Here is a 27257-nt window from a genome sequence, read left to right on the forward strand (position 1 = left end):
ACTTTTAGTGCAATAAGTGGCCCTAGTGCGCGCTTAGAAGGGATGGTGGTGCAATTTGTATCTTAAGCCTCGGTGCAATTTGTATCTTAGGCCTCGGTGAGGGGGCGTCACCAGCATCGGGATGGCATCTATTACATGAGGTGGGAGAAAAGGATGGGGGTGGGCGGGGAGCGTAGGGACGGCTCAGAGGCCTGAGGCAGAGCGCACCATATGGAGAGGGAGGGGGGTGGCAGTGGGAGGGTGATTGATGGGCGGGGCAGTGCTGGGGAAGCCTTTGATGTGGCCTGGCGGCCGTGGAAGCCGGGCCTTTGAAGTGAAGCTAAGCTTCACTTCAAAGGTGTCGGAGGAATGCGGGCGGCTGTGCACGCGCTTTTAAGCTCAATGCGCATGCGCATTGAGCTTAAAAGTCACGGGCACTGCAAGGAATCGCCACGATTCCTTGCAAGTTAGATAAAGAGTAGATGAGCCCCTATAGTCTCGCTTGCTCGATGCGCATGCGCATCGACAGGCGAGACCTAAAAAGCATATAGGTTTGGGTAGGTCACAAGAACTACATCCAAATAATATTTTTTCTGCCTTCAAATATAAAAATAATCATTAAAATATATTAACAAATAATGTATTTTACCATTATGTAAATTAATATCAATATTTAATATGAATAAACAGTAACTCACAAACTCATTCATAAAACACAACATAACAATAATTTTCTATATCAAATAATAGGTAGTTACAAAACATACAGCCAGATTCATGAAGCAAAATTGCGATCGCAATAGCTGCGAATTAGCTATTGCGATCGCAATTTACAGAAAAGCAATTCATCATGTGAAAAACACTGTATTTGCTAGTTCGCAAAAAAAATTGCGAATTCACAAAATAAATCGCAGAATTTAGGAGGAACCCAATAGCGAATCGGAAATAGCGAGAATCCATGGATTCTGCGATTTATTTAGCGATTCCGCTAAATATCCGCAAACGCTATTCATGAAAACTCGCAAATAGCGAAAACCCCAAGAATCGCTATTTGCGAGCCGCAATTTAAGGAGAACCAAAAGCAGGTGGTAACCATTAAGGAATTTTTTTTTTTTTTTTAAACCTAATGAGCCACAGGTGCAGTCCTGAACAAACACACTTAAGGAAACACAGTAGTAGCATGAGGACTCTCACAATGCCAGGACTCTACATGGTGGTCAGGCGGCGCAGGCTCCAGGCTGCAGCATGAAACAGACGCAGGATCCAGGAGAGAATATTCTGCTTGCGGGTCACCCTGCTGGGCCAAACAAGGGAGCAAATTTACGCTAAGTACCGCCTGAATGGGCCAATGGTTCTTAAGCTGATCCGGGACCTAGACCCCCTGATGCAGTACCCAACAAGGAGGACCAATGCCGTGCCTACACATGTCCAGGTCTTGTGCTGCCTGCACCTACTGGCCTCCGGAAGCTTCCAGGGGATAGTCGCTGTTGCAGGGGGGATATCCCAGAGCACCATGTCCCGCTGCCTAAAGAGTTTCCTTGAGGCAATGCTGAGCCGCCTTCACCACTACATCTCATTCCCGACCACCCAACAGGACTTGAATGACACCAAGCTACAGTTCTACACTGTTGCCCAATTCCCACAGGTCATTGGATGCATTGACTGTACCCACATCCACATCTGCCCACCAGCACAAACGGAGTACATGTACCGCAACCGCAAAAACTACCACTCCCTCAATATCCAGATGGTGTGCAACGCAAAGACTTACATCACAGACATAGTGGCACAATATCCGGGGAGCACACATGACTCCTTCATATTCCGGCACAGCGGCATACACACACGACTGGCCAGGGGAGACTTTGGCGAAGGACACCTACTAGGTAAGTACACATGCCCCCATATAATACACTGTGATCATGTAGTTGCGCAGAACATGCACTCACCCTCTGCTCCTTTCATTCAGGTGACAGTGCCTACGGTCTCCGTGAGTACCTCCTCACCCCTTACCTCAACCCTGCAACACCACAGCAACGGCGTTACAATGCAGCACACATCCGCACTAGGAATTGCATTGAGAGGACATTTGGGCTGTTGAAGAGCCGCTTCCGCATACTGCATAAGACTGGTGGGGCCCTCAAATACGAGCCTAAGATCTGCTACCGCATTGTTGCCGTGTGTGCAATACTCCACAACATTGCTACCAAGAGCAGGATACCTGTTGCGATATCTGGCAGTGAGTCGGAAGGGCACAACCGCCCACCTCCACATGCGCGTCATGCACGCGGGGAAAATCCAGCTGAAGGACACAGATGCCGCAACCAAATCACTAATAACTTTTTCTAGTCCACCCACTCCCCTCACCCAACACTGCACTCATGCATGACAAATGTAATAATGACATGAGTCGGATTTACGTTCAACCATAAATTCTTATTGTTTATTCACAATAATGTGTTTTTTCTTTTGTCCATGGGTGCACATGGGAACAGTATTGCTTCATACGTCCCCATGCTGCGGTAGAGGGCTTGCTTGCAGATTCTGCATGGCCCTGCAGGCAGAGTGTAAATTGTCAATGGCGCCTCCGTCCAGACGCACCCAGTCTCCTCTTGCTGTCCTCATTTGCAGTGTTGGCCCGTGATGCTGCAGTGGGCCTGCTGCTGCGCTGGCGTTCTGTCACCGGCGGCAAGGACATGCTGCTGTGGCTTGACGTGCCCTCGCTGACATCATCACCACCCCCTGGTGCAACATGGGCAGTTGGCTGTATACTGAGCACAGCTGCTGTCACCTGATCAAGTGCCCTTGCAACGTCCTGGCAACACTGAACCATTTGTACCTGCATTGCAAGGGACCGGCGGGAAAGATGAGATGTTGCGTTGCCGATTATATGATTTGACCTGGTGTAGGCTGACAGGCGGGTCAGCAGCTGGCGGTGGCGCCGCCGGGTGATGTCCTGCTGAGAGACCAGGATCTGGTTGTTCTCTCGCACAGCTGCGGTCAGCTGTCCAACATGCTGCGCGGTATTGGTGAGCTGCAGATGTATGGCAGCCAGGTGACGCGCCTGCGTCAGGTGTACCGCAAGCATGCGGCGTTCAATTGCCAGGCCAGGATCACGTGCATGGACAGACCTGCCTGCGCGTGTTGAGATGTCACGCAGCTGGCTCGACAGTCCGCTGGACTGCGACCTGATGGCGGCAGAGCGTCTCGTCTGCCTCCTGGCAGCTAGTGGGGTGGCCTGTACCACTGCCGTGGGTGTCGGTGGGAGGGCTGCAGGGTTGGCCCTGGCCACATGGGGGCGTGGTGGTGGTACTGCTGCAGGTGGCTGAGATGTTCCTGGTTCAGGTTGGCCCTCACCCTCGGTGTCCTCCTGGTACTCATCAATATGTAGGGCCTCGCTGTCGGTACTGGCCTGTTCTGCTGCACCTGTGATGTAAATGGGTGGATGATCAATGATATGTAGCTTGCACATGAGATGTTGCTACATGCCTGCAGGCCTGCTGTCACTGACTAGCTTTAGGAATTACTTTGAATTTACAGGTCTGCCTGTGTTGTGCTATCTGGGAATGTTGATTACACTACAACTTCCACAATGCAATAGGGCATTTCAGGTGTGCATGGCCTGCATTACTGGGGTTGTCAATTTGCTAGCTCAGGGGTCATGGGCATTGTTAGGGGACGGGCTCGCAGTCGCATGGCACTTACCTTTGGATTGTCGGGTGAATCGGGACGAGTCCAGCTGGGTGACCCCCACGCAGGCTTCAGGAGGCAGGGTGTCCTCCACGAGGTCCTCCAGTGGGGTGTTGGGTGTGGCAGTGGGGTCTCCTCCACCGGTGGCAAGTTGCTCCCCCAGCCTCTCCGCAATTCGCTCCTTGGCACGACCTCTGAGGTCGTACCACCTCTTTTTCAACTCGTCAATCGACCGCTGGGTCACCCCGACCGAATTTACCTTGGCGCGGATGCGCAGCCGGATGCGGCGTTTGTCAGCCTCTGGCACCCTCCTGGAGTCCTTGCCAAACAGGCGTGCATGGTCCTTACAGACCCCCTCATTTAGGTACTCAAGTTCTTGTTCAGAGGACTTAATTTTCCTCTTCCTCTCATGGCCACTGCTCCCTGCTGCTTCCTGTGATATTTTGGAGGTTGTGGATGTCCTGCTGTGCTGCTGAAATTTTACTGTTGTGGAGCTCTTCACAGTCCAGCTTCCACTTTCAGGCTCAGTGGTCTGAATGAGGGAGGGAACAGCCTACTTCCTGGTTGTGATGTCATCATTGGGCTCGAAATGCGACTTCCCGTTTTTGCGATCTCAAATTGCGATTTCGGTAATTGCGAAATCGCAATTTCAACCAAGAAATCGGCCGAATCTGAGAATATAATGCGATTAAGGCTAAATCGCAATCTGCAATTGTGGCCGATCGCGATTCACATTTTTTTGCGCGTATTTCTTCATGAATGCCTTTCTGCGAATTCTAAATTTCGATTCGGTAAATTTCGCTATTTAGAATTCGCAGAATGTTGCATTGATGAATCTGGCTGTATGTCCCTTTTGAAATGTACAAATATAAAAATCAAATTGCATAATAATTTGAAAGAAAAACCCAAACAATATGTATGCCCCAATAAATTCCAAAATCCAAACTTAAAATTTCACACAAACATACAAAATGTAGTATACATTTAAACAAATAAATAACACTTGGAATATATCATTAATAAAAAAACTCCACCCACCCAATGCCACCATAAACCTAACAACCCAAAATAAAAATGATATACAGAATAGTAAAATATCAACAGATGAGTATAACAATAAAAAGATAAAACACAAGGAACACATTAACATAAATTGATATAGAATTTCAAAAGCACTAACCAGACAAACCCTCAAAACAACAAAAAATACAAATAACAATATTATTTAAAGAATAATAATATCTTACATAATATATAGAATAAAGTAAAAACATAAAACAATACAATAAAATACTTTCATAAATGTGATATTATAGTAAGCAGTGTTTAAATGTTGAAATAATAGTGAAACAATTAAATAACATCAAACTTACCTTTAATATTTTGGTCCACAATATCTTTGTAGTCACAAAATATATGCCACAATACTATGATCAGCTGCTTGTTTATGACATTTCTATTATTATTTGTTTCTGCTATTTAGGTGCAACACTGACAGACTGTAGACTGGTGAGTGTAAGTACAACAAGAGATGTGTAGAGGCTGGTCAGAGAATGCAGAGACGGGAGACAGTACAGATGGGTGAGAAAACAAGTGTGCAAGATTTTACAGGATGATAAAAGAGCACACATGGTCGAAACACAGGCTATTGGAAGGCTCTAGGCATGGTAAGATTACAGACAAATGTGACATCTATTAACTCAAACACACAAGTTGTGTGAAGAGTAGAGGTTTCAATATCACACTGCAGCAACTGACTACAGCAGAACAGTTCTGTGTATAGGGCAGAGTACAGGATGGGAAGCAGGTAAACATGGCACACAGCACCTGTGCAAGTGTCACACAGACTGTTTTCCTCACCCAGTACAATAAAAAGATAGCAGAACGTTAATAGATGCCCTGAGTAGAGCAGAGGCCAGTGAATGGCAGTGAGCAAAGCCTGATGAGTGAGATAGGACAGTAAAAGACTAAAAAGGCATGAAAGTCATATTCTAATTAAGTCTCTCTACTAGTTCCACTTAGTTGCTCTGCTGTTCAGCAGGGCAGCCAAGTGGAACTCGTAGAGAGAGCTAGTTCATCGCATAACTCAGCACTGATGGCCTGAGAATGTGAATTAGTACTGGCGAGGGGGCACAGACAAGGAAAAGAGTTTAAGCAAGAAAGGAAATGAATTACTCCATAACAGGATAAGGTGGAAGCAGAAGCGGCTCCTCCATTAAGGCGAAGGAGCATCGCCTAACTGCTCTCTGAGGAGTGCAAAAAGGAAAAATAAAATCATAATTACACTAAGTTATTATCATTTTATTTTTCAGTACAGAGTCTGAGCCAGTCTAGGGCTTTGCGGGGCTGTTGTGATGAGCAGGGAGAAGTGGTGTGCATCATGAGTGCGCATGTTGGTTTGGCCGCCCGTCTTGGAACGGCCAAACCGACATGCGCACTTAACATTTCTCCACCCTGCTGTGCTGCATAGCCGGATGGATAACAGTCCCAGGCACTGTCTGAGAGGCAAACCAGGCGGCTCAGGACACTCATGATGATGCTGTCATGCTGGTAATAATATTACCAGCATCACATTAGCGTAGTAAATGGCTTAGGGGAGTCTGGGGCCTGTGTGCTGCGGGGAGTTGACAGGAAAAGAAGAGGACGGAGGAGAGGCGGTGGCCGGCAGGTAAGTCATTTTTTCTTATTTCCTCTGTCCGTTACCCACCACTTCTGTACTGCAGCAGCTGCCACTGGGTGGAAGTAAAGATATTAAAACCGGGGTAGCAGATTGAGTAGAGCGAAGGAAAGCGTAACGTAACTCTGCCAGGAAATAGCTGGGGCACTACTAGAGAGTAATCTGGACCTGCACTTAATGTACTGCTCATGAAACAGTCCAAGAAACTCAACCCACTAACCTCCCACCCTCCCTTAGGCCATGTTGTGGCATTCAGTCCAAATTAATACTACTGTTTGAGACTTCTTACCTGCTCTGAGATGGTTGGAGAGAAGCAGCCACCTTGTCTTCACAGAACTTCCTCATGGCGAGGGTGCTTAAGGCCTGGTCCGCACTGCAGAGTGAGAGAAAGAAAATATGTGAATTGTCTCATGTGACACAGGTGCTGCCTTCTCTAAAGGAGCATCTCATATTCTCCTTCAAGAGTGAGCATCTCACAGGCACTTGAGAGAATTACCTCACAACCTCCCAAACAGCATTTCACTGCCTTATTTGAGAGAGAACATATAACTTTATTCCTTCACAATGTGCCTTTCAAGCTGAAAACAAGAGAGGAGTTCTGACAGCCTGAGACATAAGAAAAAACATCACCTAGGGCCTCAGAGAAATGCCATGTTGTAACCTTAAAAAGAGGGAAGTTTAAGTTTACAGTCACCTGACAGTTTTCTTCAAAAGAGGGCATCTCATAATCTGAGGAACAGGAGAGAAATTCTAATAGACTCCTAAAAGAAATGTCTACTCACATTCTCCACAAAGAAAGGGTGTCTCACATCTACCCCTGAGGGAGCAACCCAGCCTCTTCACAGACACAAAGCTAAACAGCCTGACAAACTAAAAGATTATATAATTTAAAGACAAATAGGAGTGACCTTTAATCCTAAAGAATTCCTTTGATCCCTTTGGCCTATAGGGGAGGAAGAAACGTATTGACGGACTGATTGATACCTTATAGTAAGTTTCACAATTCTTCCTATCAATAACTCATCTTTTAATCTCATAAACATAGGGACCAGTAATAAAAATCACAGTGTCAGCAATACCACAATTATAAGTGGTAAGTATTTAGCTAAGAAGGACGGAACCTTTTTCTTTATCACCACTATTACCAACAATAGCTTCACAAGGCAGGATAAAGAGCCTGAAGAAAGCATGCTTTGGACGCTTTTAAGTTAATTAGAACTCAAAAATCCATATGACAAAGGAGATGGGGTATTGGGGTTTTTTGTGGGTATACACAGTTTATGGAGGACAACATCCTAACAATCTGTGAAGTAAAAATTCCTTCTGATGCCCCCTTGGTTGTGATAAAGAAAAAGATGATATGTAACATTAATTAAAACAAGAAAGACAAAGCACAGCCCGACAAACAGCAAGGAGTCCACTTAGATTTTGGCTTAAATGACAAAAGTTCTAATTTTACCATAATCACAACACAGACTGTTGACACAAGGGCCTTGATTAAGATGTCGCTCGGATTTGCCTCCGACCGACATCGCTGTTGATGGGGAACAGACCAACATCAGGTCGGCGGTTCCGACACCGCAGTTAGGATGCGAGCGCACATGGTGCGGTCACAAACTTCCATTTTTCAATGGGAGCTTGTGTGGTGGGCCGAAACTGCCTGCAGCAAAGCTCCCATTGAAGAAACTGAAGTTTTTAAACATCCCTGCCCCATGTGGCAGGGATGTGTAGGTGGACACCATAAGTGCCTCCCAGGGCCACATGCAGAGGGCCAGGGGGGAAGGGGGACCTGCTAGGTCCCAAAGACACTTTCCGACAGCAGTTCCATGTCGGAAAGGCTGACATGGAACTACTGTTGGAAAGTGCCATTATAATCCTGATGGCAGAAACGCTGTCTTTATGGGATTATGAGGCCTTTCCGAAATGGCTCCTTGAGCGCTTCGAACCGAGCCAAATCCCCCAGCCGGTTTAAACTCCGACCATCGTCATTGTAATACGGTTGTCAAAGTTCAAACCTACAATGTTGGTCAGAAAGCTTCCGACCAGCAGTTGGAGGCTTTACGACCGATGTGATTAGGCCCTAAGAGATTCATGGAGTGATGTATGTATATATGAATGTGGTATTTCTATTGCTCAAACCAGCCAAAAGGCAGATGATCTACAAACAACCAGCTAGTGAGCAGGATCCAATACAGTGGCCTAACTCTGAACAACTGCATGTACAATATGAAGAACTATACCACCTTAAAAAACACAGAAAGGCACCATGCTCGTATCAAAGAAGACAATGCTTATTTTCAGATATTAGAATAGCCTACAGCTCACTGAATGACTTGCAGCTACAGATGTTGGAATATGAACAAAAAGTAAATCTGTATTGGATTTAAACTATAAAAAAAGACTCCTTCAAAACCCGGCCACAACTGTTGTGAGGAAAATTTGGTATAACCTCTTATTTTAATTTAACTGCTCTATATTTTTTAACTAAATTAACTTTTTCAAAAAGTGACTGTCCCAATGATAACTTGTTCGAAAAAAGACAAATTCAACTAGTTTAGTTCTGGATAGTGAATTTTATTACAGATCGCCAGAACATCCATACTAATATAATAAAGAGAGAGCCCAAACCTTTGAGGCGGGTAATCTCAGTAACCACAGCACCAATCACAACACCCAATACAGCGATGGAAAGGGCAGTTGCAGCATAAGGACACAGGCTATGCAGACGGCAACCATATATATTTTTTTTGGGCAGAGTTTTATATAGCGCGAACTTGACCGGAACTGAATCAGGTATCAGAGCGCTTTACATAGCACCAGTTACGTTACATGAGGACACACATTCATTTTTGTTAGGCACGGGGAGATTAAGTGATTTGCCATGAATCACAGGATGTTTGGCGTCGTTACCAAGACTCGAACCCAGATCCCCAGGTCCGAGGTCGAGCGCCTTAGCCGTTAGGCCAACTCCTCTATACATTTAAAAGGTAAAAGAACCGTGCCAGCAAAGTAGTCCCTTGTGGGCGTGTCTGCAATGTGCTGTGGGCGTAGGCTGGGGGCGTGACTAACGCTGGGGGCATGTGGTACGGCCATCACATCGTGGGCTGTGGGTGTGTGCTGGGGGCGTGACAAACGATGGGGGCGTGACAAACACTGGGGGCGTGTGTCCGCCCTTCATGCCATGTGAGTCGTATATACAAGCACCAATTACGTTGCTGCGCAGCATCAAGGGGCACGCTGGGGGCGTGAGAAACGCTGGGGGCGTGTGTCCGGCCTTCATGCCATGTGAACACAATTGCGCCGCATCAAGGGGCATGCTGGGGGCTTGAGAAACGCTGGGGGCGTGTGCTACGTTCCGCCCTTCATGCCATGTGGGTCGTACATTAATCAGAAGATCGTCTGCTGTGGCCGTGTGCTGGGGCGTGACAAACGCATTCACCTGGAGGCCTGGTAAGTAACGTAACTGCAGCCTCTCCTGCGCGCTGGTACAGAACTCTCTCATTCAACGAAATTACACGCGCCTGCTACCATCAACCAGGGCTCTAGCCAGGCGATCAGTACACTAATTACACACGCCTGATAACATCAACCAGGGCTGCAGCTGGGCCTCAAGCGGGGGAACACGCGTCTGCTGACATCAAACAGGCCTGCATCTGGGCCTCAAGCAGGGGAACACGCCAATGAGCGTGTCTGCGGGGAAAATTACTGAAGCCTCTCCTACTCGCTGTCACTCAACTCTCTCATTAAACGGATTTACCCGCGGCTGATAACTCTCTCATTCAACGACATTACACGCGCCTGCTAACATCAACTAGGGCTGTAGCCGGGCTCAGGCGGCGGATCACTACACCAATTACACGCGCCTGCTAACATCAACCAGGGCTGCAGCTGGCCCTTCTCCGTCCCTATTCTAATGAAACAAAAAATGTTGTCTACCGCGAGATTTTAAAATAAATTGCCCTTGCTTAATACACACATTACACACATTCTATTTCATACCCAGACAACGTTGGGACGGGCTGCTAGTCTGAAATGTTAGAACTACTGCTGGTTATATGAAGCAAGGAGGTACAGACCAACCATCCACATGTTATGTATGAACAGTATCTGTTTAAGCATAACAGCACATATTTTTGATATTGGTGTTGTTTTGCGTGTAAAGGGCAAGGGGAGGGAGAAGTTTTTGTGGGGATCAGACCACGGGGTTTTCATTTAAGTATGAAAGGATTATGCTACGTACCCAGTAAACATCAGTTCTTGGCATGTAGAGCTGTAGATTTACATGGTTTGCATACGCTTGCCATCTTGTGTTGGGTCTGGATGTTTGCAAGCTTATTTTTCTTCGAAGAAGTCTTTCCCATTCACAAGGTGAGGTGACTCCTTTTGGTGATAGTGCGCATGGGCATCGACTCCATTGTTACGACTATATTCCCGCAAGAGGGTGAGAATGGAGTAAGTGAGTGTAGCACAAATATGTCTATGCATATGTAATGTAAATAATGAAATCTGCAACAACTACAGGTACCCGGGGAGGTGGGAGGTCGCATGTGAATCTACAGCTCTACATGCCAAGAACAGATGCTTACTGGGTAAGTAGCATAATCCATTTGAGGCTTGGGTGCTGTAGACACACATGTTTTGCACAGACTATCTAGCAAGATTCTCCCAAAGCAGTGGCTAACCAGTATGTTGTGCTGTTTCAAAAAAAGTGTATTTAGCACTGATTGCCCTACATTGGCTTGTTGACGTGCTAACACATCCATACAGTAGTGTTTGATAAATGTGTGTGGTGTGGACCATATTGCTGCTTTATAGATGTCAGCTATAGGGGTGTTACCTAAAAAGGTCATAGAAATTCCTGTTTTACGAGTGGAATGTGCTCTAGGAGGTATAGATAAAGTTATTTTACCTTTAGCATAGCAGGTTTTAATGCATTTAACAATTCGTCTTGCAAAACCAGATTTAGAGATCAGCTTCCTTTATGAGGTGTGGCAAATGCAACAAACAGTTGTTTTGTTCTACGAACGTCCTTTGTTCTTTCAATATAATACTATAACGCTCTTCTGACATCAAGAGTATATGAAGATCTCTTTGTGCTACGGAATCAGGTTGAGGAAAAAACACAGGTAACTCAACTGATTGGCTGATGCGAAAAGCTGAACCCACTTTGGGAAGGAATTTGGGGTTAGTGCGAAGAACTACTCTGTATTTTTGAAGCTGAAAGGAGGGTTCTTCTAAGGTTAATGCTTGTAGCTCACCAACTCTCCTCGATGAAGTGATGTCAATGAGGAAGGCAACTTTCCATGAAAACAACTGTAATGGGCAGTTGTGTAATGGCTCAAAGGGTGGACCCATGAGCAGAGTAAGCACAATGTTTAGATTCCAAACTGGTGCTGGAGTTACCCTGGGTGGTATCACTCTTTTAAGGCCCCTCCATAAAGGCTTTAGTTACTGGAACTTAGAACAAAGATAGCTGTTGTCTGTTTTACAAATATGCGGCTACTGATGCAAGATGCAATCAAATGGAAGTATAGGCTAGACCAATACCCTGTAAATGCAGAATTTAACAAATGATATTTTGAATAGAGGCATCTAGTGGATCAATATTGTTGTTGGTGGAATATATAATACATCTTTTCAATTTTGCTGCATAACATGCTCTGGTAGTAGGCTTTCTTGCTTCTTTAAGAATAGTCATACACTCTGGTGGCAAGTTGAGCTATCTAAACTCTATGACTTCAGGAGCCAAATCGCTGGATTGAGCTCCTTGGGGTTATAGGGTGTTTGACCTCTCCATGGTTCTGCGTGAGGAGGCTGGAATGAGATGCAGCTTTTGATGCAGAACTACTGATAGTTCCAAGAGTGCTGAATACCACGATTGACGGGCCCAAGTGGGAGCCACTAGAATAAATGTGAGGGATATTTGCCCGAGCTTCTGAACCAGAAATGGAAGGAGAGGGAGAGGCGGAAAAGCGTAGGCAAATATCCCTGACCAATTCATCCATATGGCATTGCCTTTGGATAGAGGGTGTGGGAACCTGGAGACAAAGTGTTGGCATATTGAGTTGTCCACTGTGGTGAACAGATCTATTTGTGGGAATCCCCATTTTTGAAAGTATGGAAGGAGAAATTGGGGACGAAGTTCCCACTTGTGTATTTGTTGCTGACTTCTGCTGAGGAGGACGGCAATCTGATTGTTTACTCCTCGGAGGTGCTCTGTCAGAAGATAAACTTAATGATGAATTGCTCAATGCCAAATGGTCTGAGAGAGGCGTGACAGTTGCAGAGAATGTGACCTGCCTGTTTTTTGTATATAGTACATAGCTGTCATATTGTCTGTGCAGACTAGGACCACTTTCCCTGATGTGAGACTGAAAAGCTTTCGATGATAGATACACAGCTAGAAGCTCTAGATAGTTGATGTGAAGAGTTTTGTACTTGTTGTCCCATAGACCTTGAATTGTAAAATTGTGAAGATGGGCATGCCAACCTCTGAGAGATGCGTCTGCTGTTAGCATGATCTTTAGAAGAGAGTTGATAAAGAGCCGCCCTTTTAAAAAGTTTTGTGTGTTCCACCACTGCAGAGAGCGATGGGTGCGCCTGTTTACCAACACTAAACCTGTTAATTGACCCTGAGACTGATTCCACTGACGTGCTAAGCATTCTTGTAGCGGTGGCATGTGTAATCTTGCGTGAGGCGCTTTTGTAATGCATGATGCCACCATACCTAACAGTTGCATGAAAGTCCTGACTGCTAAGTATTGATTGACCTGAAACTGTAGCAGCAGAGTTTGAATATTTTGAAATCTGTCTGCATTGGAAGAGGCTGGAGCTGTGCAGCTGTTTACAGTCGCTCCCAGATAGGACTCCATTTGTGAAGGCAGAGGATGAGACTTCTATGCATTGACAGTGAAACCCAATTGGTGGAGTAGGTCCCGGGGGCTGCCCCAGGAGGAAGCAAAGTCGGGGGCGTCCTCGCGCCCCCCAGGACGTTGCCAGGAGGGGGCCAGGAGCCCACTCTGGCCCCCAGTGATGTGAAGGAGGACGGCGGGGGGAGCGCCGTTGCGCTCCCCCATGAGAATGTGCCCTGAGGCCGGGACCGCATCTCCAGGCCCGAAGCAAAGTTGGGGAGCGCCGTTGCGCTCCCTGTGAAAATGGCCCCCAGGTGCCCAAAGGGGGCAGCAGGAGCTCACCTGGCCCCGCCAATGCTGGTTGCGGGGGAGCGCCAACACGCCCCCCCCCAGCCCCCTCCCCCACGAAGAGGTTTGGGAACCCAGGACCCCATCCCGGGCCCGAGTGTGGAGGGGGAGGGGCCCAGGCCCCCATCCCCAGGCCCCGATGTGAGGGAAAAAGGCCCCGCAGGACTCCCAGCATCTGCCGGCCGGAGCGAGCAGACCCAAAGAGAGTTACCGGCTCCCGCGGCCACACAGAAGAGTGCGGGCAGGGCGGGGAGCATGCGGGGGCAGCCGGGGTGGGATCCCCGGGCTGCGATCCAACGAAGAAGGCATGCGGGAGTTCCGAGTGGGACCGGGACCCCGAACATGAAGAGGAGGAGCAGCATGGGGCCCAGGTGGGACCGGGGCCCTAGAAAACTGCAGAGTGGCCGGGGGTGGGCTCCAGAGCCACATCACATTCCCTGGGGGTCCGGGCCCCGCACCGAGGCCCTCAAGGGCTCAGTGAAGATTGCATCTCCTTCTAGAATGGAACTTTTGTTCTACAGCAGGCGGTGCCTTAAGAAGTGCATCATGGAGAGAAGGGCAGAGTTGGGGATGCCTTGAGAAGGGCACCCCTGGAGGTGAAGTGGTGGATTTGCATTGAAATGCATTTACATGGGTTATTTCTTTTACATGGACTGAATTTCACTGGTTTAATGTGAAGTACATGTAAGGTGATGTCATAAGCAAAGTGGGGTCATGTTGTCAGACATTCCTCCTAGGGTGTCTGTCTGTATAGGCGTAATCCTGTGATTACATCTGTGATGCCTTTAGGGGCTGTAATTGCAAGGCATTCTAATGATACCCAAATGTGCTGAGTATTGTCATTCTAAAGTGTGCGCAAACATGTATTCTTGCTGCTGCGCGTAGGTGAAGACCCCAGACTGTTAGCCCTTAAGATATAGAGGTGCATACTTTATGGTCAGTAGGAGATACTCGGTCAGGGTCATGTGTCACCAAGACAGTATACCCCTTTTTAATGCTTTTTGAGGTAATGGGGTGGGGGGGCCTGGGATGGTGCCAGTGCGCAGGGGCCTCGCTCCAGGTTATGTTCAACTAACTTCATTGGGGGCAAGATGATGCGCATATATGGGAGTGGTGGTACTAAACCCCACCCCCCGGCAGGAGGGGTGGAGATGTTATGCAATGTCACAAAGTAATTCCAACAGCTTATGTATATCTGTAAATTGGTGCATAGTATTGAGTAGTGTGTGTGTTTAATAAATGTACTCTTACTTTTATAAAGCAAAGTACAGACTGGACAATCAATTATTGAATGTTATTTCTGCGCACTTGCAAATGGCGATTACTAGCCCACACCACCTCCCTTGAGTAAGCCTCAGACTGCTCTGCAACGCTACCCTCTGAGAGTCAGGCGCTACAATTGGGTGTTTGGTTCCCAGTGAAGGACAAATGTAGTCATGTTATTTGTGCAGGCCTCACAGATGCTGCCTCATTTTTCAACAGCTAGTGATTAGCAGCTTATGCAGCTACCCTTTTACCAGATGCACAATAAGCTTAGATTCTTTATCTGGGGAGGTGCCTCCTCATTTGTCTGTGAGTTCTCTCTTTTACGAGCTTTGGAAACTACCAGGGAATCTAGAGGGAGCTGACCTTTAATAAAAACCAGATCAGAGGGTGATGGTTTATATTTTTTATCAACCCTAGGTGTTAAAACTCGTGCACGAACAGGTTCCTTAAAAATGTCATCTGCATGTCTCATCATGCCTTTTAACATAGGGAGACACTGATTAACTCTGTGTGAAGACCCTAGTGTCTCAAATAAAAAATCGTTATCTAAGGCCTCTTTATGCAGTGTAACACCATGATATGCTGCTGCCCTGGAAATTAGCTCCAGATAGGATACATTATCATCTGGGGATGAAGGCTTAGCAGGGTACAGGTCTGGATCATTATCCATGGGTGGATCAATATTATGATCATCCCACGGATCAGTAGGTAAAGGAACATTATCATCCCCATCTTCTAAATCAAGCTGGGCGTGAGAAGATCGCTGTGGTGTTATGTGTAATAGATCTGAACCTGGCAATATTGGTAATGGTGAAGATGGTGGCGGTGGGTGAGCGGATGGCAAAGTAGGATGAATAGGACTTATAGCAATGTCCTTCTTCTTCTTAAGGGGGAGCTTGTATCCAGTGTCCTCTGAACTGACTTTCCTCTTGGAAGGAGTTTTGGCTAATATGTGTCCAGTGTCTGGATTAATGTAAAGCTATTTCTGCTTTGGATCCAATCTGTCCTTCATAATGTCTAAGATTGGTTCCAGGGTATCTGAGTTATCTTCTTTCGATTTTGGCACAGAAAGCTTCGGTGCCGAACCGGACTTGTCCTTCTTGTGCTTGGAAACAGACTTTAGTTTAGAAGCGGAAGGTTTCGGCTCCGAAGCGGACTTTTGTTTCGAAACAGAAGATTTCAGCTCTGAACCAGATTTGTCTTTCAGAGCAAACTGTTTCGGGTCCGAAGACGATTTGTCATGGCTCGATCCCAAGCCGGAAGGCTTGACCACATGTTTAGGTGTCGGGCCCAAGGGCGGGGCATCAGAAATGTTGTCATGGTGCCGACCAAGGTGCGAAGGAAGAGGTGGTGCCGAAGCCTTATGTTTGATAGAAGATAGTTTTTGGAGTACAGGAGCGTTGGTACTCACGACACCCTATCCCGCTGGTATATCTTCTGACTCCAACCCGATGTCGAGGATGGAATCTGATTCTGGGACTGAGAAGGCCTCCTATTCTTTCGCAGCTGCTGCTTCTTCCTTTTCGGATTCTTCTCCGAAGATATCCGATGTCTGTTGACAGCCTTGATGCTGCATTTCTCGACGATCTCAAAGAGTCTTTTTCGACCTGAACGAACGACAGGCCTCACAGTCTTCTTCCTTGTGCTCCGGTGATAAGTACAAGTTGCAGACCTAGTGTGGAGCGGTGCAAGGGTACTTGGAGTGTCACCGAGGACAAAACTGAAACGGAGTACGTTCCATCAGCAGAGGGGTGGATCGATGAGGCTAGACCCAAAGGCCGCCCACAATGTTTTCGGCCAAAGATGAGAGACTTTTCCAATTGAATGGATACGCGGAGAGAGGAAACACGTAGGATAACAATACCGTAGAGGCTAGAGGAGATTGCGCACCGAGGAGAACCCGAAGGCCGGTTCGAACCGGTGCAGAGCAATACACGTCCAAACCCGATGGCGGAAAAAAAATTCTAATAATGGAGTCGATGCCCATGCGCACTATCACTGAAAGGAGGAGTCACCTTACCTCGTGACTGGGAAAGACTTCTTCGAAGAAAAATAACTTGCAAACATCCGGACCCAACACTAGATGGCAGGAGTATGCAAAGCATGTGCATCTACAGCATGCATGCCTCGAACATAGCATGTTGTTTCAGGTAGGAAATACAGGGTTTAATATGAAAATATTGCCTACCCTTTCTGAACATTTAAGGTAATTGATACTGATTTGCCTACAGGATTAAAATACTTTCAAACAAAAGAAATTGAAATAAGTAAATTACAAAAATAATTATTTTTTAATAGTACATTAGACAATTATTGTACATTTAATAAATAACTGCCTGGTGCTCATGAAATAACAGAGTGAACGCCAATAAACCTCATACTAAATTATACTTTAGAAAAACACCCAGAACTAAGTTTGAGTCAAGCATTAGCCACAACAGGACAGCTGGAAGCGCACAATGAGCCATATTCGCAAGCCAGACCTTCAAGCACAAACAAATGGCCCAGTGATCAGCATAGATAAATGGAATAAGTCCGAGGGCAGAATTGCAGTGTTGGTTGATTGTAATTTTTTCTGAGGATGTCTTACTTTTGGATGCTGTATTGGGAAGTCTGTTGTAGTGTTGTATGTGGGAGGTTAGTAATGTGAGTAGACCAGAAAGAGCATTACCACAGGTAAGCAACCTATTCATCTGATGGATACTTATAACCACAAATTTCTCACCTTGTGAATAGATTCCAAAGCTGTACCTCCCAAGGAGATGGGTCTGTTGAATGGCTCATATCAAAAAGTCCTGCAGGACTGGATGGGCAAAATGATCTTCCCGTCGAACCTGGCAGCCTATTTCATGAACATGAGTACTGATGCCCACGTAGAAGCCTTATATTTCCAAGACAGACGCTCCGCAGCCATAGCTCTGGTAGAACGAGCCCTCTGACCTTATTGAGGCTGCTACTTAGCCAATTCGGAGCATATCTTAATACAAATAACTATTCATCAAGAAATGTTCGGTTTATGCATTGGCTTGCCCTTCTTTACACCAGAGAAACTCATTAAGTATTGATCGTCTACCTGATGTTCCTTGATACGATCAATGTAAAAGCTGACCTGTCTTGGGTTCCAAGCAATGGCATGTTTCTTCATCTTTCAAATGATGAGGTGGCGTAAAGAAAGTCAGAAGAGTAATGGTTTGTCCAGTCTGAAAAGGAGTTACCATCTTCGGTAGAAACAAGTCTGTAACACTAGTTTGCCTGGAAAAAAAGGTGATATAAGGAGGCAAGACAGAGAATACCTAAAGCTCACTTGCACTGTGAGCTGATGTTATTGCACACCAGGAAAAGCTTTTTTTACGGTGAGGTACAATAGACTACTGTGCATGGCTCAAAATGGGTACACGTGAGGAAAGAGAACCAAATTCAGGTCCCATTGTAGCATCGCAATGGCAGAAAGATATCACGCAGATTTTAGACAATGCATCACAATGGGTGATTTGAACAAGGACGGCTGGTGCAACAAAAGTAAAGAGGCCCAAAGGCCCAAAAAATATTTTTTGTCCAGTGCCCACAGCAAGTTCTTGCTGGGCCAAAGACAAAACATGCAGCAATACATCTGACTGTTTGGCCTGCAGTGAATCCATCCGGCAAGTGTTGCATAAAACCAGATACTTATCCTGGCATGAAGTATACAACGATTCTGTGGTCAGACCCCTCCCTGCCAGGATCCCATCAACGACTTCAGGAGGAAGGTTGAAGGAGATCAACTGTTGCTACACCACTCATGGAGGTGCATATTGTGCTGGCATGGGTGCAAGACCCTATTCTGCTGCTGCAAAAGAAGATACTCCTGAAGCTGCAGACTGATCGGAGGACAGATGCTCAGACCCAGAAGTTCAAGGCACCACACACTTGTGGTCCAATATGGAGCCAGAAGAATGGCTTGGGCCTGGTTCGTCCTGACCTTCTTCAGAACTCAGGACAGGAAAGGCAGTGGCCGGACAGGTGCTGAAAGACTCAAAGAGCGTGCTGTGGCTCGGATTGCCTATTAATGCTCTAAGGCTGAATCCGCCTTTTGACAACACAGGCAGGCAAGTTCATGAAGGATACCCTTGCTGTCCCATGAGAAGCCTATGGATCTCATTCATGCATGGTGCCCATGCACCACGCTGGTCCCAATGGCACTGTCCTTGGTTTACAGTTCAGAGCTAATGATAAACTTCACTGCAACCCAGTCATCCTGAATGGTTTGGGCCAATAAAGCCCATATGTCTTCTGGGACTTCCAGTACAGCCTCACCAATCACATCCTAAAGCGTGTGCGCTAACGTATGAAAAGGCAGCTAGCGTTGTCCAACCTTACGGCAAGGCTGGTCGAGGAGAACATATGTTTGCATAATGTTCCTTGTGTTTGGACTATCTGTCAGGAATAGTCATCGGAAAAGGGTTGACCCTATTGGTGGACACGTTTACCACCAAACTCTCAAGGGTTGGGTGCTGAGGTAAAAAGTCAGGGTTGCCTGGAGCTGGTCTATGCGGGCGCATAAACTGCTAATTGACCAAGGGGCAAGAGTACCGTTTAGAGCCCAAGTGGCTAATAGCATGTTCTTGAGGGCATCTATAAAGGGAAGAAGAGTTTCACTCAGAGCTTGGACAGTCTGAGAGACTTCTGAAATGACATTTGATTTCTCGGCCATAGTGGAGAGGCGGAGGTCAAGGACCTCAGTAGTCCACTGAAAATCATACAGGCAAAAGAAGTACTCTCTTTCGTAACGGGTCCAGGCCGGGGTACTAAACCAGTATTGGATGAGGTATCCAACCCACTGGCGTCCTGTACGTCCAAAACCTGGCATTCTGTAGGTCCATGTACCAACTATTTTATTCATAAGGGGGTCGGGCAAACTCTTCCCAATCCCCTCAATTTTTGTCTCCATATGGTTGGCTCTGATTGGAGTCTAAGCCAAAACGTTGGTGTATTATTCTGTGTGTGACTGCGTGGCAGAGGAATAGTGTCTGAGGGGTTGAGTATTGGCTGCACCAAATCAGGGTCTATGTGCAGCCTTAGTCAAGATGAATTTCACTCAGACTCAAAAGCAATGATGTATTGCTGCACCTCTTCCAGTAAAGGTGGCATCAGTTCCAGTGTCGACATCCTTGGGACTGGCATAGAATTTGCCACCAAACCCAAAAACAGCACAAACGTCAGTGCAGAACCTGAAGCAGGTTCAAGGACCACATACAGCACCAAAGGCAGACTCGTAGGTGGTAACCCGACTGGAGGCCCCAGGGGATCATTGGTGACAAGAGGTGTTCCAAAGGAAGCCCAAGTGTGCCAAAGAGGCTCAGCATGGCCTCATGAAAGCCTTTGATCTGCTGCAATGTCACCCATGTGATCCAGGAACTCAAGACTGAATTGGGATCAAAGACAGAATCAGCTCCTCAATAAAACGGGAGTGAAACCTGGAAGCATTTGACACCATCATGCCATTTGTGCAGAACAAGAAAGGCTAAAGGGACTGAATCCCAATTGGACTTTTTATGTTTTTTTGTTACTTTCCTGAAGACTTCGACTATGAGTGTGATCTGCTGTGGGAACAACTTCAGGAGTGGGTCTGCTCTCCGACTTCGAACTGGGGTAGTATCTACTTGGAGTCTTGTGGTGCATCGCCACCTAAAGCTACACCACATGATCATGAATGGTCTTCAGGTTCATCTGGTCGCACTCGTCGCAGGCCTTGCATTCATAAACCGAACCCCAACACCAAAGACACCCCTCATGGGGATATGTCCCAGACATCTGTCTGAGACAATCCCTGGATTAAACCCTGTAGTCTTAAGGCTTGACATGTTACCTTGCACACTGGAAAATATTAGATGAAAAAATCACTTCACAAAGTGAAGAAAAGAGAGGAGCGGAGCTCGGACCCCCATCTGAAGGCATGGACAGAAAGAAACGTATGTCAGCATGCATGGGTGACACTTATATGTGTCTCCATTCTGAGCTTCTGGAGTGGAACAAAGTTGGCGCAGAGTTGCATGGAACCGCCTGCCAGTATGCAGAACCATTGGATTTTGAGTTTCCGGATCCAGCCTCATAACTGGGGATATTGAAAAGGTGCAGAATCTGCAGTTAGAAGTATCCACCAGAAATGTTTATTTCTCAGATACTGCATGGGAAGAGCTATTTTGGGGGTTGTGCAGAGGTCTATCTGTGGAATAGTTTGATTGGAGGTCAGTTTTCAGGGTGTGGGATGTTTGGGGCTCTGTTTCTAGGGAGGTCTGCTTTAGGATAGTGTGTTTACAGTTGTTTTTGAGTGTTTGTGAACAATAGGTCTGTTTCTGGAACTGTTGGTGTGGAGGTCAATGTTCAGGGTGGGTGTGTGAGGTTATCAATTTTAGGGGTGGTTTGTTTCTGGGGTTTTGTGCAGGGAATTCAATATAAAGGATGAGTAGGAAATTGTTTAGATTAGAGTGTTTCGCAGAGGTCTGGTAAGAACGTGCATGGCATAGTATTAGATCCCCTTACCTGGCAGAGATTTTGCTGTAGTGCATATAGGCAGCAACAATTACTCCAGTCTTTCCCTTGTTTCCCTAAGAAAAGAAATTTACATCGAGGTCAAGTCAGAGAGCTCCACCACTACTAGCAAAGCAACACTCCTTCACTGTCCTACCACCTTTCACCCACTATCTGCCCATCACCTACCTATTCTAACGTCTGTGGCGCTACAACTGCACAGCAGACTGTTGCTCACCTTTCTTCACACTGGCTTCATGCCACTTGCTACCATCTCACATGACACTAAACCGATCTACTACAGTGAGAAGTCACTCACTGTCTGTAATCTAGCTGCCCACTATCTGTCAAATCCTCTGCTGTAACACAATGTGCGGAATTCCAACAATCATCCCGAATGCTGAATCACACGTCACTTCCACTCTTTGCTTCAACTGCCAACCAATCACTGGGCATCATAAATCAAACTCTTCCCTACCTTCTCTTACCCAATTTCCTGCCTCTTATCTTGTCAGTTTCCAGTGCACCATGTGACTCGATGTGCTGAAACCTAACACTCACCCACCCTCTCTTACAAGCCAGCAGTCACTAATGACGGTCATTCACGCACAGTCCAACCATTACCCCCACCCCGTGCTTCTCCAATGCTCATACACCTCTCACAGGTCTGTCGTCTGCCCTGCCTCTTTCCGTCTGCTGCCGGGCCCCGCCACCGCCTATGACGGCACCGCAGCTGTCATTTATTACGTCACAACCCCCTGTCTGCCGTTGTCAAGGAGACCAACAACACGAGGCCTCACCGAGAACGCTCTTACCTTGCAGTGCAGGACCACCACGTGCTGGGGGTCAGAGTTCATCCAAGTCTCCATCGATTTGCAGATGGAGCAGATTTTATCCAGTGGAGGCGCGTGCAGATCTGGCCACCCAAAGTCATGAACCTGCGTCACACACGGGGAAACAGGGAAAACACAGAAGACGGACACAATGTAAATACACATCCGGCCCGCGTCAAATCCAACCAGCTTCACCTGACTGAAGGGGCAGTGTTAATGAAGGAGAAGGTGTAGGGGTACCAAACAACAGAGTGTGAAAGTCAGCAGGGGGGGGGGGGTGAACGTACGAACAGAAGGTGAGTTGTAGGAATAAATACAGAAACCAGGACTCCTTGCACACATACAGTAGGAGCCTTCCCCTCAAGGAGTGGGTGAGGAATATAGATAGATAGGTAAAAGAATCAGATCTGGTGGGAAAGACAATCGGGGAGAGAAAAGAAACAGTTGGGTATGGAGAAGGTCTCACCTTGGGGTTCAGCCGAGTGATGTCATGGCGCTTTTCCGACAGGTTGAGGAGCTGGAAGACAAGTAGGCAGCTTGTTAGCAGTTATAGGTGGACAACCCATCACTAGCCGTGTCACAAGAAGAAGCCCAACGCCAAGGGCTACTGCGTGGAAGCATACTCTGGGAGACAACAGAACGTGTACTGTAGATAAGGGGCTGTGTGCAAGAGGAAGCCAAGGCACCAGGCGTGGCAGCGTGACCAGTCTCCAAAAGATCTATAGAGGAAAGGAAGCTTGTGGACTCTGAAAGAGTGAAACGACGTAATGTAGAAACAGGGAGGAAGCCTTCTTGGAAATAACTTCTACAGTATGAATTTCCAAACCGGTACACTCTGTCAGTGGCCACGGTCAGTCGTTTCTATCCGTCACTGATAGACGGGCCTCTGAGCATGGCTCGTGCTCTTTCTGCCTAACAAAAGAGCGACATCCCATAACAGGAGTGAGCTCCAGCCTCTCACTTACCCAGTATAAGATGCAAATTCTCACACCAAAGGGATGCTGCTAAAACACAAATAGGTATCTGCACAAAAAATCCGAAGCAGATGACGCTGTGTATTAAATCATATGAGAGACCACTTGCCGTGCGCTCACAGATAATGTAAGAAGGATGAGAGTTCAATGGACAGAAAAGAAGAAAGTTAAACAGGGGAGTTAATAAAACCATACGGCACAAAAATGCCTACAATGAGTAGAAAGTGCGGAAGGACATAAATATATACATGCAATCCATCCCAGGACACAGCAGTCCTTCGCGAAAAGTCATTTAAATATTAATTCAAACATCTGTACAAATTCTTAAGAGCTTTTCCTGCTTTCCCGGAAATTAATGAGCGATAATTCACTTTTTAAGTAATTTTACGGGCTATTTATTGTGGGCGTCAAAAAAGAAGGCAGACCAAACTGTGGCCGGATGACCACTTTATGTGTGTGAAAAACAGCTAAAGGCCTGCCCCTACACAATCAGTGTAGTTCACTCACTCTTTGTGCTTTAGTGGCAGATTCAATTAACACAGCTCTTCAGCTCAGAAACATAATGCAAAACCTGAGAATGGATTCAAAATCCGGGCCCATGATTTTGGAAAATCGCGGTTGCTTCCAATTTTGGAACGGGTACCTAATGGAAAACATTTGTTTTGTTTCCCTTACGATTTATGGTACTTTGAAGAATGAAGGTACATCTTTAAAATACGGTTACCAAACCACACAAAAATATATATATATACCCTAATGAAGCATTATGGAAAAATTCAATTTCTGAAATCAAATCAACTTAACAGACTAAAATGTTATTAAAAAAATACAACTGGGCAACAGGAAAGAAAGAAGTGGGAAACTATGCAATGGAGCAAAATGCCAAAGCGTAAAACTGCCCATGAATAACTTAGAATTACCAGATATTTGTCCTCGTGTTTCGATTTCAGCATCTGGGCCACTTCCTTAAGATTGCTCCTGTATCTCTGCTCCTCCAGGGCGGAAGGGAAGAAAACAGAGATGATACGCTCTGTGATGTAGGTGAGGTCGAAGTCATAGTTACGCTCCATCACGTGGTCAAGGCTGAAGCTTCTGCAATGACAAGGCACAGTTAGTGCTCGCTTTAGAGCAACGGGTGCGGTGCAAGCTCCTAGGGGCTTGGGGAGGGGAGCACATATCAAACCAGAGCGCCCCACCAGACCCAGAGGTCATGGGGTAGCAGTATCCCAGCATGCAGGCATCAGGGGAGTATGCAACCGCATGAATGATGGAAAGAACCGACCTCCAGGGAACGAAGCCGGACCAACCCACATTCGAAATAAGAACAGAAGTGATACCCTCACGAAGCAAGAACAGGACCATTCAACGTATAGAGATCAGGGGAACCCAACAACTCAGTCAGAAACAACATGTCTGACTCAAAGGGCAAGACAGAAGAAACAGAGACACAGAGCAAAAACATAGCTGACAAATAGAGCAGGAACCTAACCAATTCACTCAGAAAGCAGGTGAACCCAACCACATAGTGCTGAAAAACATATCTGATTCAGAGAGCAAAGCTAGAACAAATCCATGAAATCAGGTTTGCGGTCGGGGTCTGGGTGGACCAGGGATTGTGTAAGGAGGAAGCATAGCACGTAGATCTAGTGGCTGAATTGTGCAACGTGAAACTAGAAAACCTGGGATCAATACCGGCTTTTCCCTTAACCAAACTGTTTAATCCTAGGAATTCATTTACACTGTGCCTCCTTTTTCTTCATTATAGAATATAAGAAGACCTCGAAATACATAAGTTCAGAATGTGCTCCTGTGCTTGAATATGATGTTGTCCACATACAATAGCAACCCTAGGCCACCTAGAGGTGCACATGACAACTGACTTGCCTCTTAGTTTGCTATTGGCATTATCAGGTTGGGTGGTGGAGGCATGAATGTTTCTCAATGCATGTTTGAAAACTATCACTTAAAAAATGGGAAACATCCTTTACAACGCAACTTTTACCACGCAGTGCTTTTACATCGCAACTTTTACAACGCAAACCATTACAACGCATTGCGCTGGGGGGTGCTCTAGGATAGGGAATAGATTTAATTTACTATCCAAAACCTTCCCTACTATCCACGGGGACTGGAGTTGGAATAGTAAATTAAACTATTCACTATCCAGCACCCCAAAGCGCTATGCGTTGTAATGGTATGCGTTGTAAAAACTGCGATGTAAAAGCATGCATGGTAAAAGCATGCGTTGTAATGTCATACATCCTTAAAAAAATACCTCTCAATGCAGTGGTATGGTAAAATTCTTTTTCATGTTAATAAAATACACTTTTTGGAATTTTGAAGAAATATAATCCTATTTTTACACATTTGTTTCAAGATATCTTTCAAAATAAATCTGTTCCTAAAGTTCAGTGGTGCGGGACACCACCTTAGTTACTTCATAACGTCAGTTAACCTTCAAATAAATGCTTGCCCATTTATTTAACATTTCTTTCAGAATATTTGTGCTTAGTAAGTAAAAGCAGCCCATGCTGCTGTTCACCAGTGGGACCGCTTGTTAAGGTCAAGAGGGCCGCAAGCGTCCCATTGACCATACTTAGAGTATCTCTGCCCTAGCTGGTAGGGACATGTAACTTCTCCATTCCCTCACTCTCCGAGAAGTGACCCGGCCATTCCTTCCTTGACATAGACTGCAAATCCTGCATTCCCTAACTGGAAGAGACTGAAAAACCCCTAACCCCTCTCTGACTGGAATTACAACTCAGTGCCCTCCTTGGGTGGTCACTTAGGACCCGATTTGGACTTTGACGGACAGAGTAAAGGCGGTCAGGACAGCAGAGGACTTAACATCTGCCACCCTGCCTTTATTCCGTCTGCCAAATGTAGAGTTCACCGTCGACCCGGCGGTGAACTCTATGGGTTCGTATGACTGGCCATCACAGCAGTTCATGCAAAGCCATTGAAAAGTTTGCTGTACATCTTGTCATTGGTGATAGATGCCTACACCAAGCGTTTACATGCTTTTCTTTTCCAAACACTAACTCTCAAGGTGAGAGTTTATTTTTGGAAAAGAAAAAAACCATGCCTATTACACCATTAGTTTTTAGGTCTCGCCTGTCGATGCGCATGCGCATCGAGCAAGCGAGACTATAGGGGCTCATCGACTCTTTATCTAACTTGCAAGGAATCGTGGCGATTCCTTGCAGTGCCCGTGACTTTTAAGCTCAATGCGCATGTGCATTGAGCTTAAAAGCGCGTGCACAGCCGCCCGCATTCCTCCGACACCTTTGAAGTGAAGCTTAGCTTCACTTCAAAGGCCCGGCTTCTTCACACCCACATGCCGCTCTGCCCCGCTCCGCCCCCTCCCCTGAGTCATCCTGCCTGCCCCTCCCCGCCGTGTCGCATTTCTCCTCCCCCCTCCCCTCTCTTCCCTCCGTCTTGTTTCTTTTGGCGATGTTCTTGTTTGTTTAAGCACGTGAGGTTTTGTTAGCTGTCCCGATGTTTTATAGCCTTACACGTCTTACTCGCCTTTAAATCTGTAAGCAGACACTCGTTGTGTCACGTATTCAGCGCGGCTGCTGCTTGGGATCATGTGTTTTTTTTAAAAACAAGCAATTTAGTTATAGAAAGAGGAGGGCTCTATATGCTTTGTAACCTGTGTCGGACGTATTTCGCATGTTTGCTGCTTGGGATCAGGAGTTTTTTTGAGGACAATATGCTTTTAAACGTGTTGTACCCCCTGAATATAACTATTGTAGCTGATGCTAATTGAAAAGGATCGAGGAGGCTGCGCTGTTACAATCTAAATAGCAAAGTGCTCGAAATTATTATTAATGTGCAGCGCTACTCCGTGTGATATTTTGTTAGCAATCCCGATGTTTTATAGACTTTTTGGTAAAAAAAAGAAAGACGAGTGCCTTACTCGCTTTTAAATGTGTAAGCAGACACTCGTTGTGTCACGTATTCAGCGCAGCTGCTGCTTGGGATCGCATGTTTTTTTTAAGAACAAGCATATTTTAGTGGGCAGGCACAGGAGTTATTTTTACAATTCAAGCAGCGCTAAACATTTATGTGTGAGGTAATATACGGAGCTAACTAACAAACAGCACTTACGTTTATTACATTCCTAGCT

General features: G+C 46.2%; 1 protein-coding gene across 1 annotated transcript in view; it reads right to left on the reverse strand.

The window, feature by feature from the left end:
- TNS2 (tensin 2) overlaps positions 1–27257 on the reverse strand; it is a 345025-nt gene that overhangs the window by 171281 nt on the left and 146487 nt on the right. Inside the window, exons 7-11 of the mRNA XM_078689072.1 lie at positions 24046–24217; positions 22618–22668; positions 22134–22256; positions 21331–21395; positions 6636–6719 (exon numbers count right to left, since the gene is read on the reverse strand). Coding sequence (XP_078545198.1) covers positions 6636–6719; positions 21331–21395; positions 22134–22256; positions 22618–22668; positions 24046–24217 — 495 coding nt within the window. The remainder of the gene's footprint in view (positions 1–6635; positions 6720–21330; positions 21396–22133; positions 22257–22617; positions 22669–24045; positions 24218–27257) is intronic.

This window comes from Lissotriton helveticus, chromosome 1_1 (assembly GCF_964261635.1).
Source record: "Lissotriton helveticus chromosome 1_1, aLisHel1.1, whole genome shotgun sequence".
Lineage (NCBI taxonomy): Eukaryota > Metazoa > Chordata > Amphibia > Caudata > Salamandridae > Lissotriton > Lissotriton helveticus.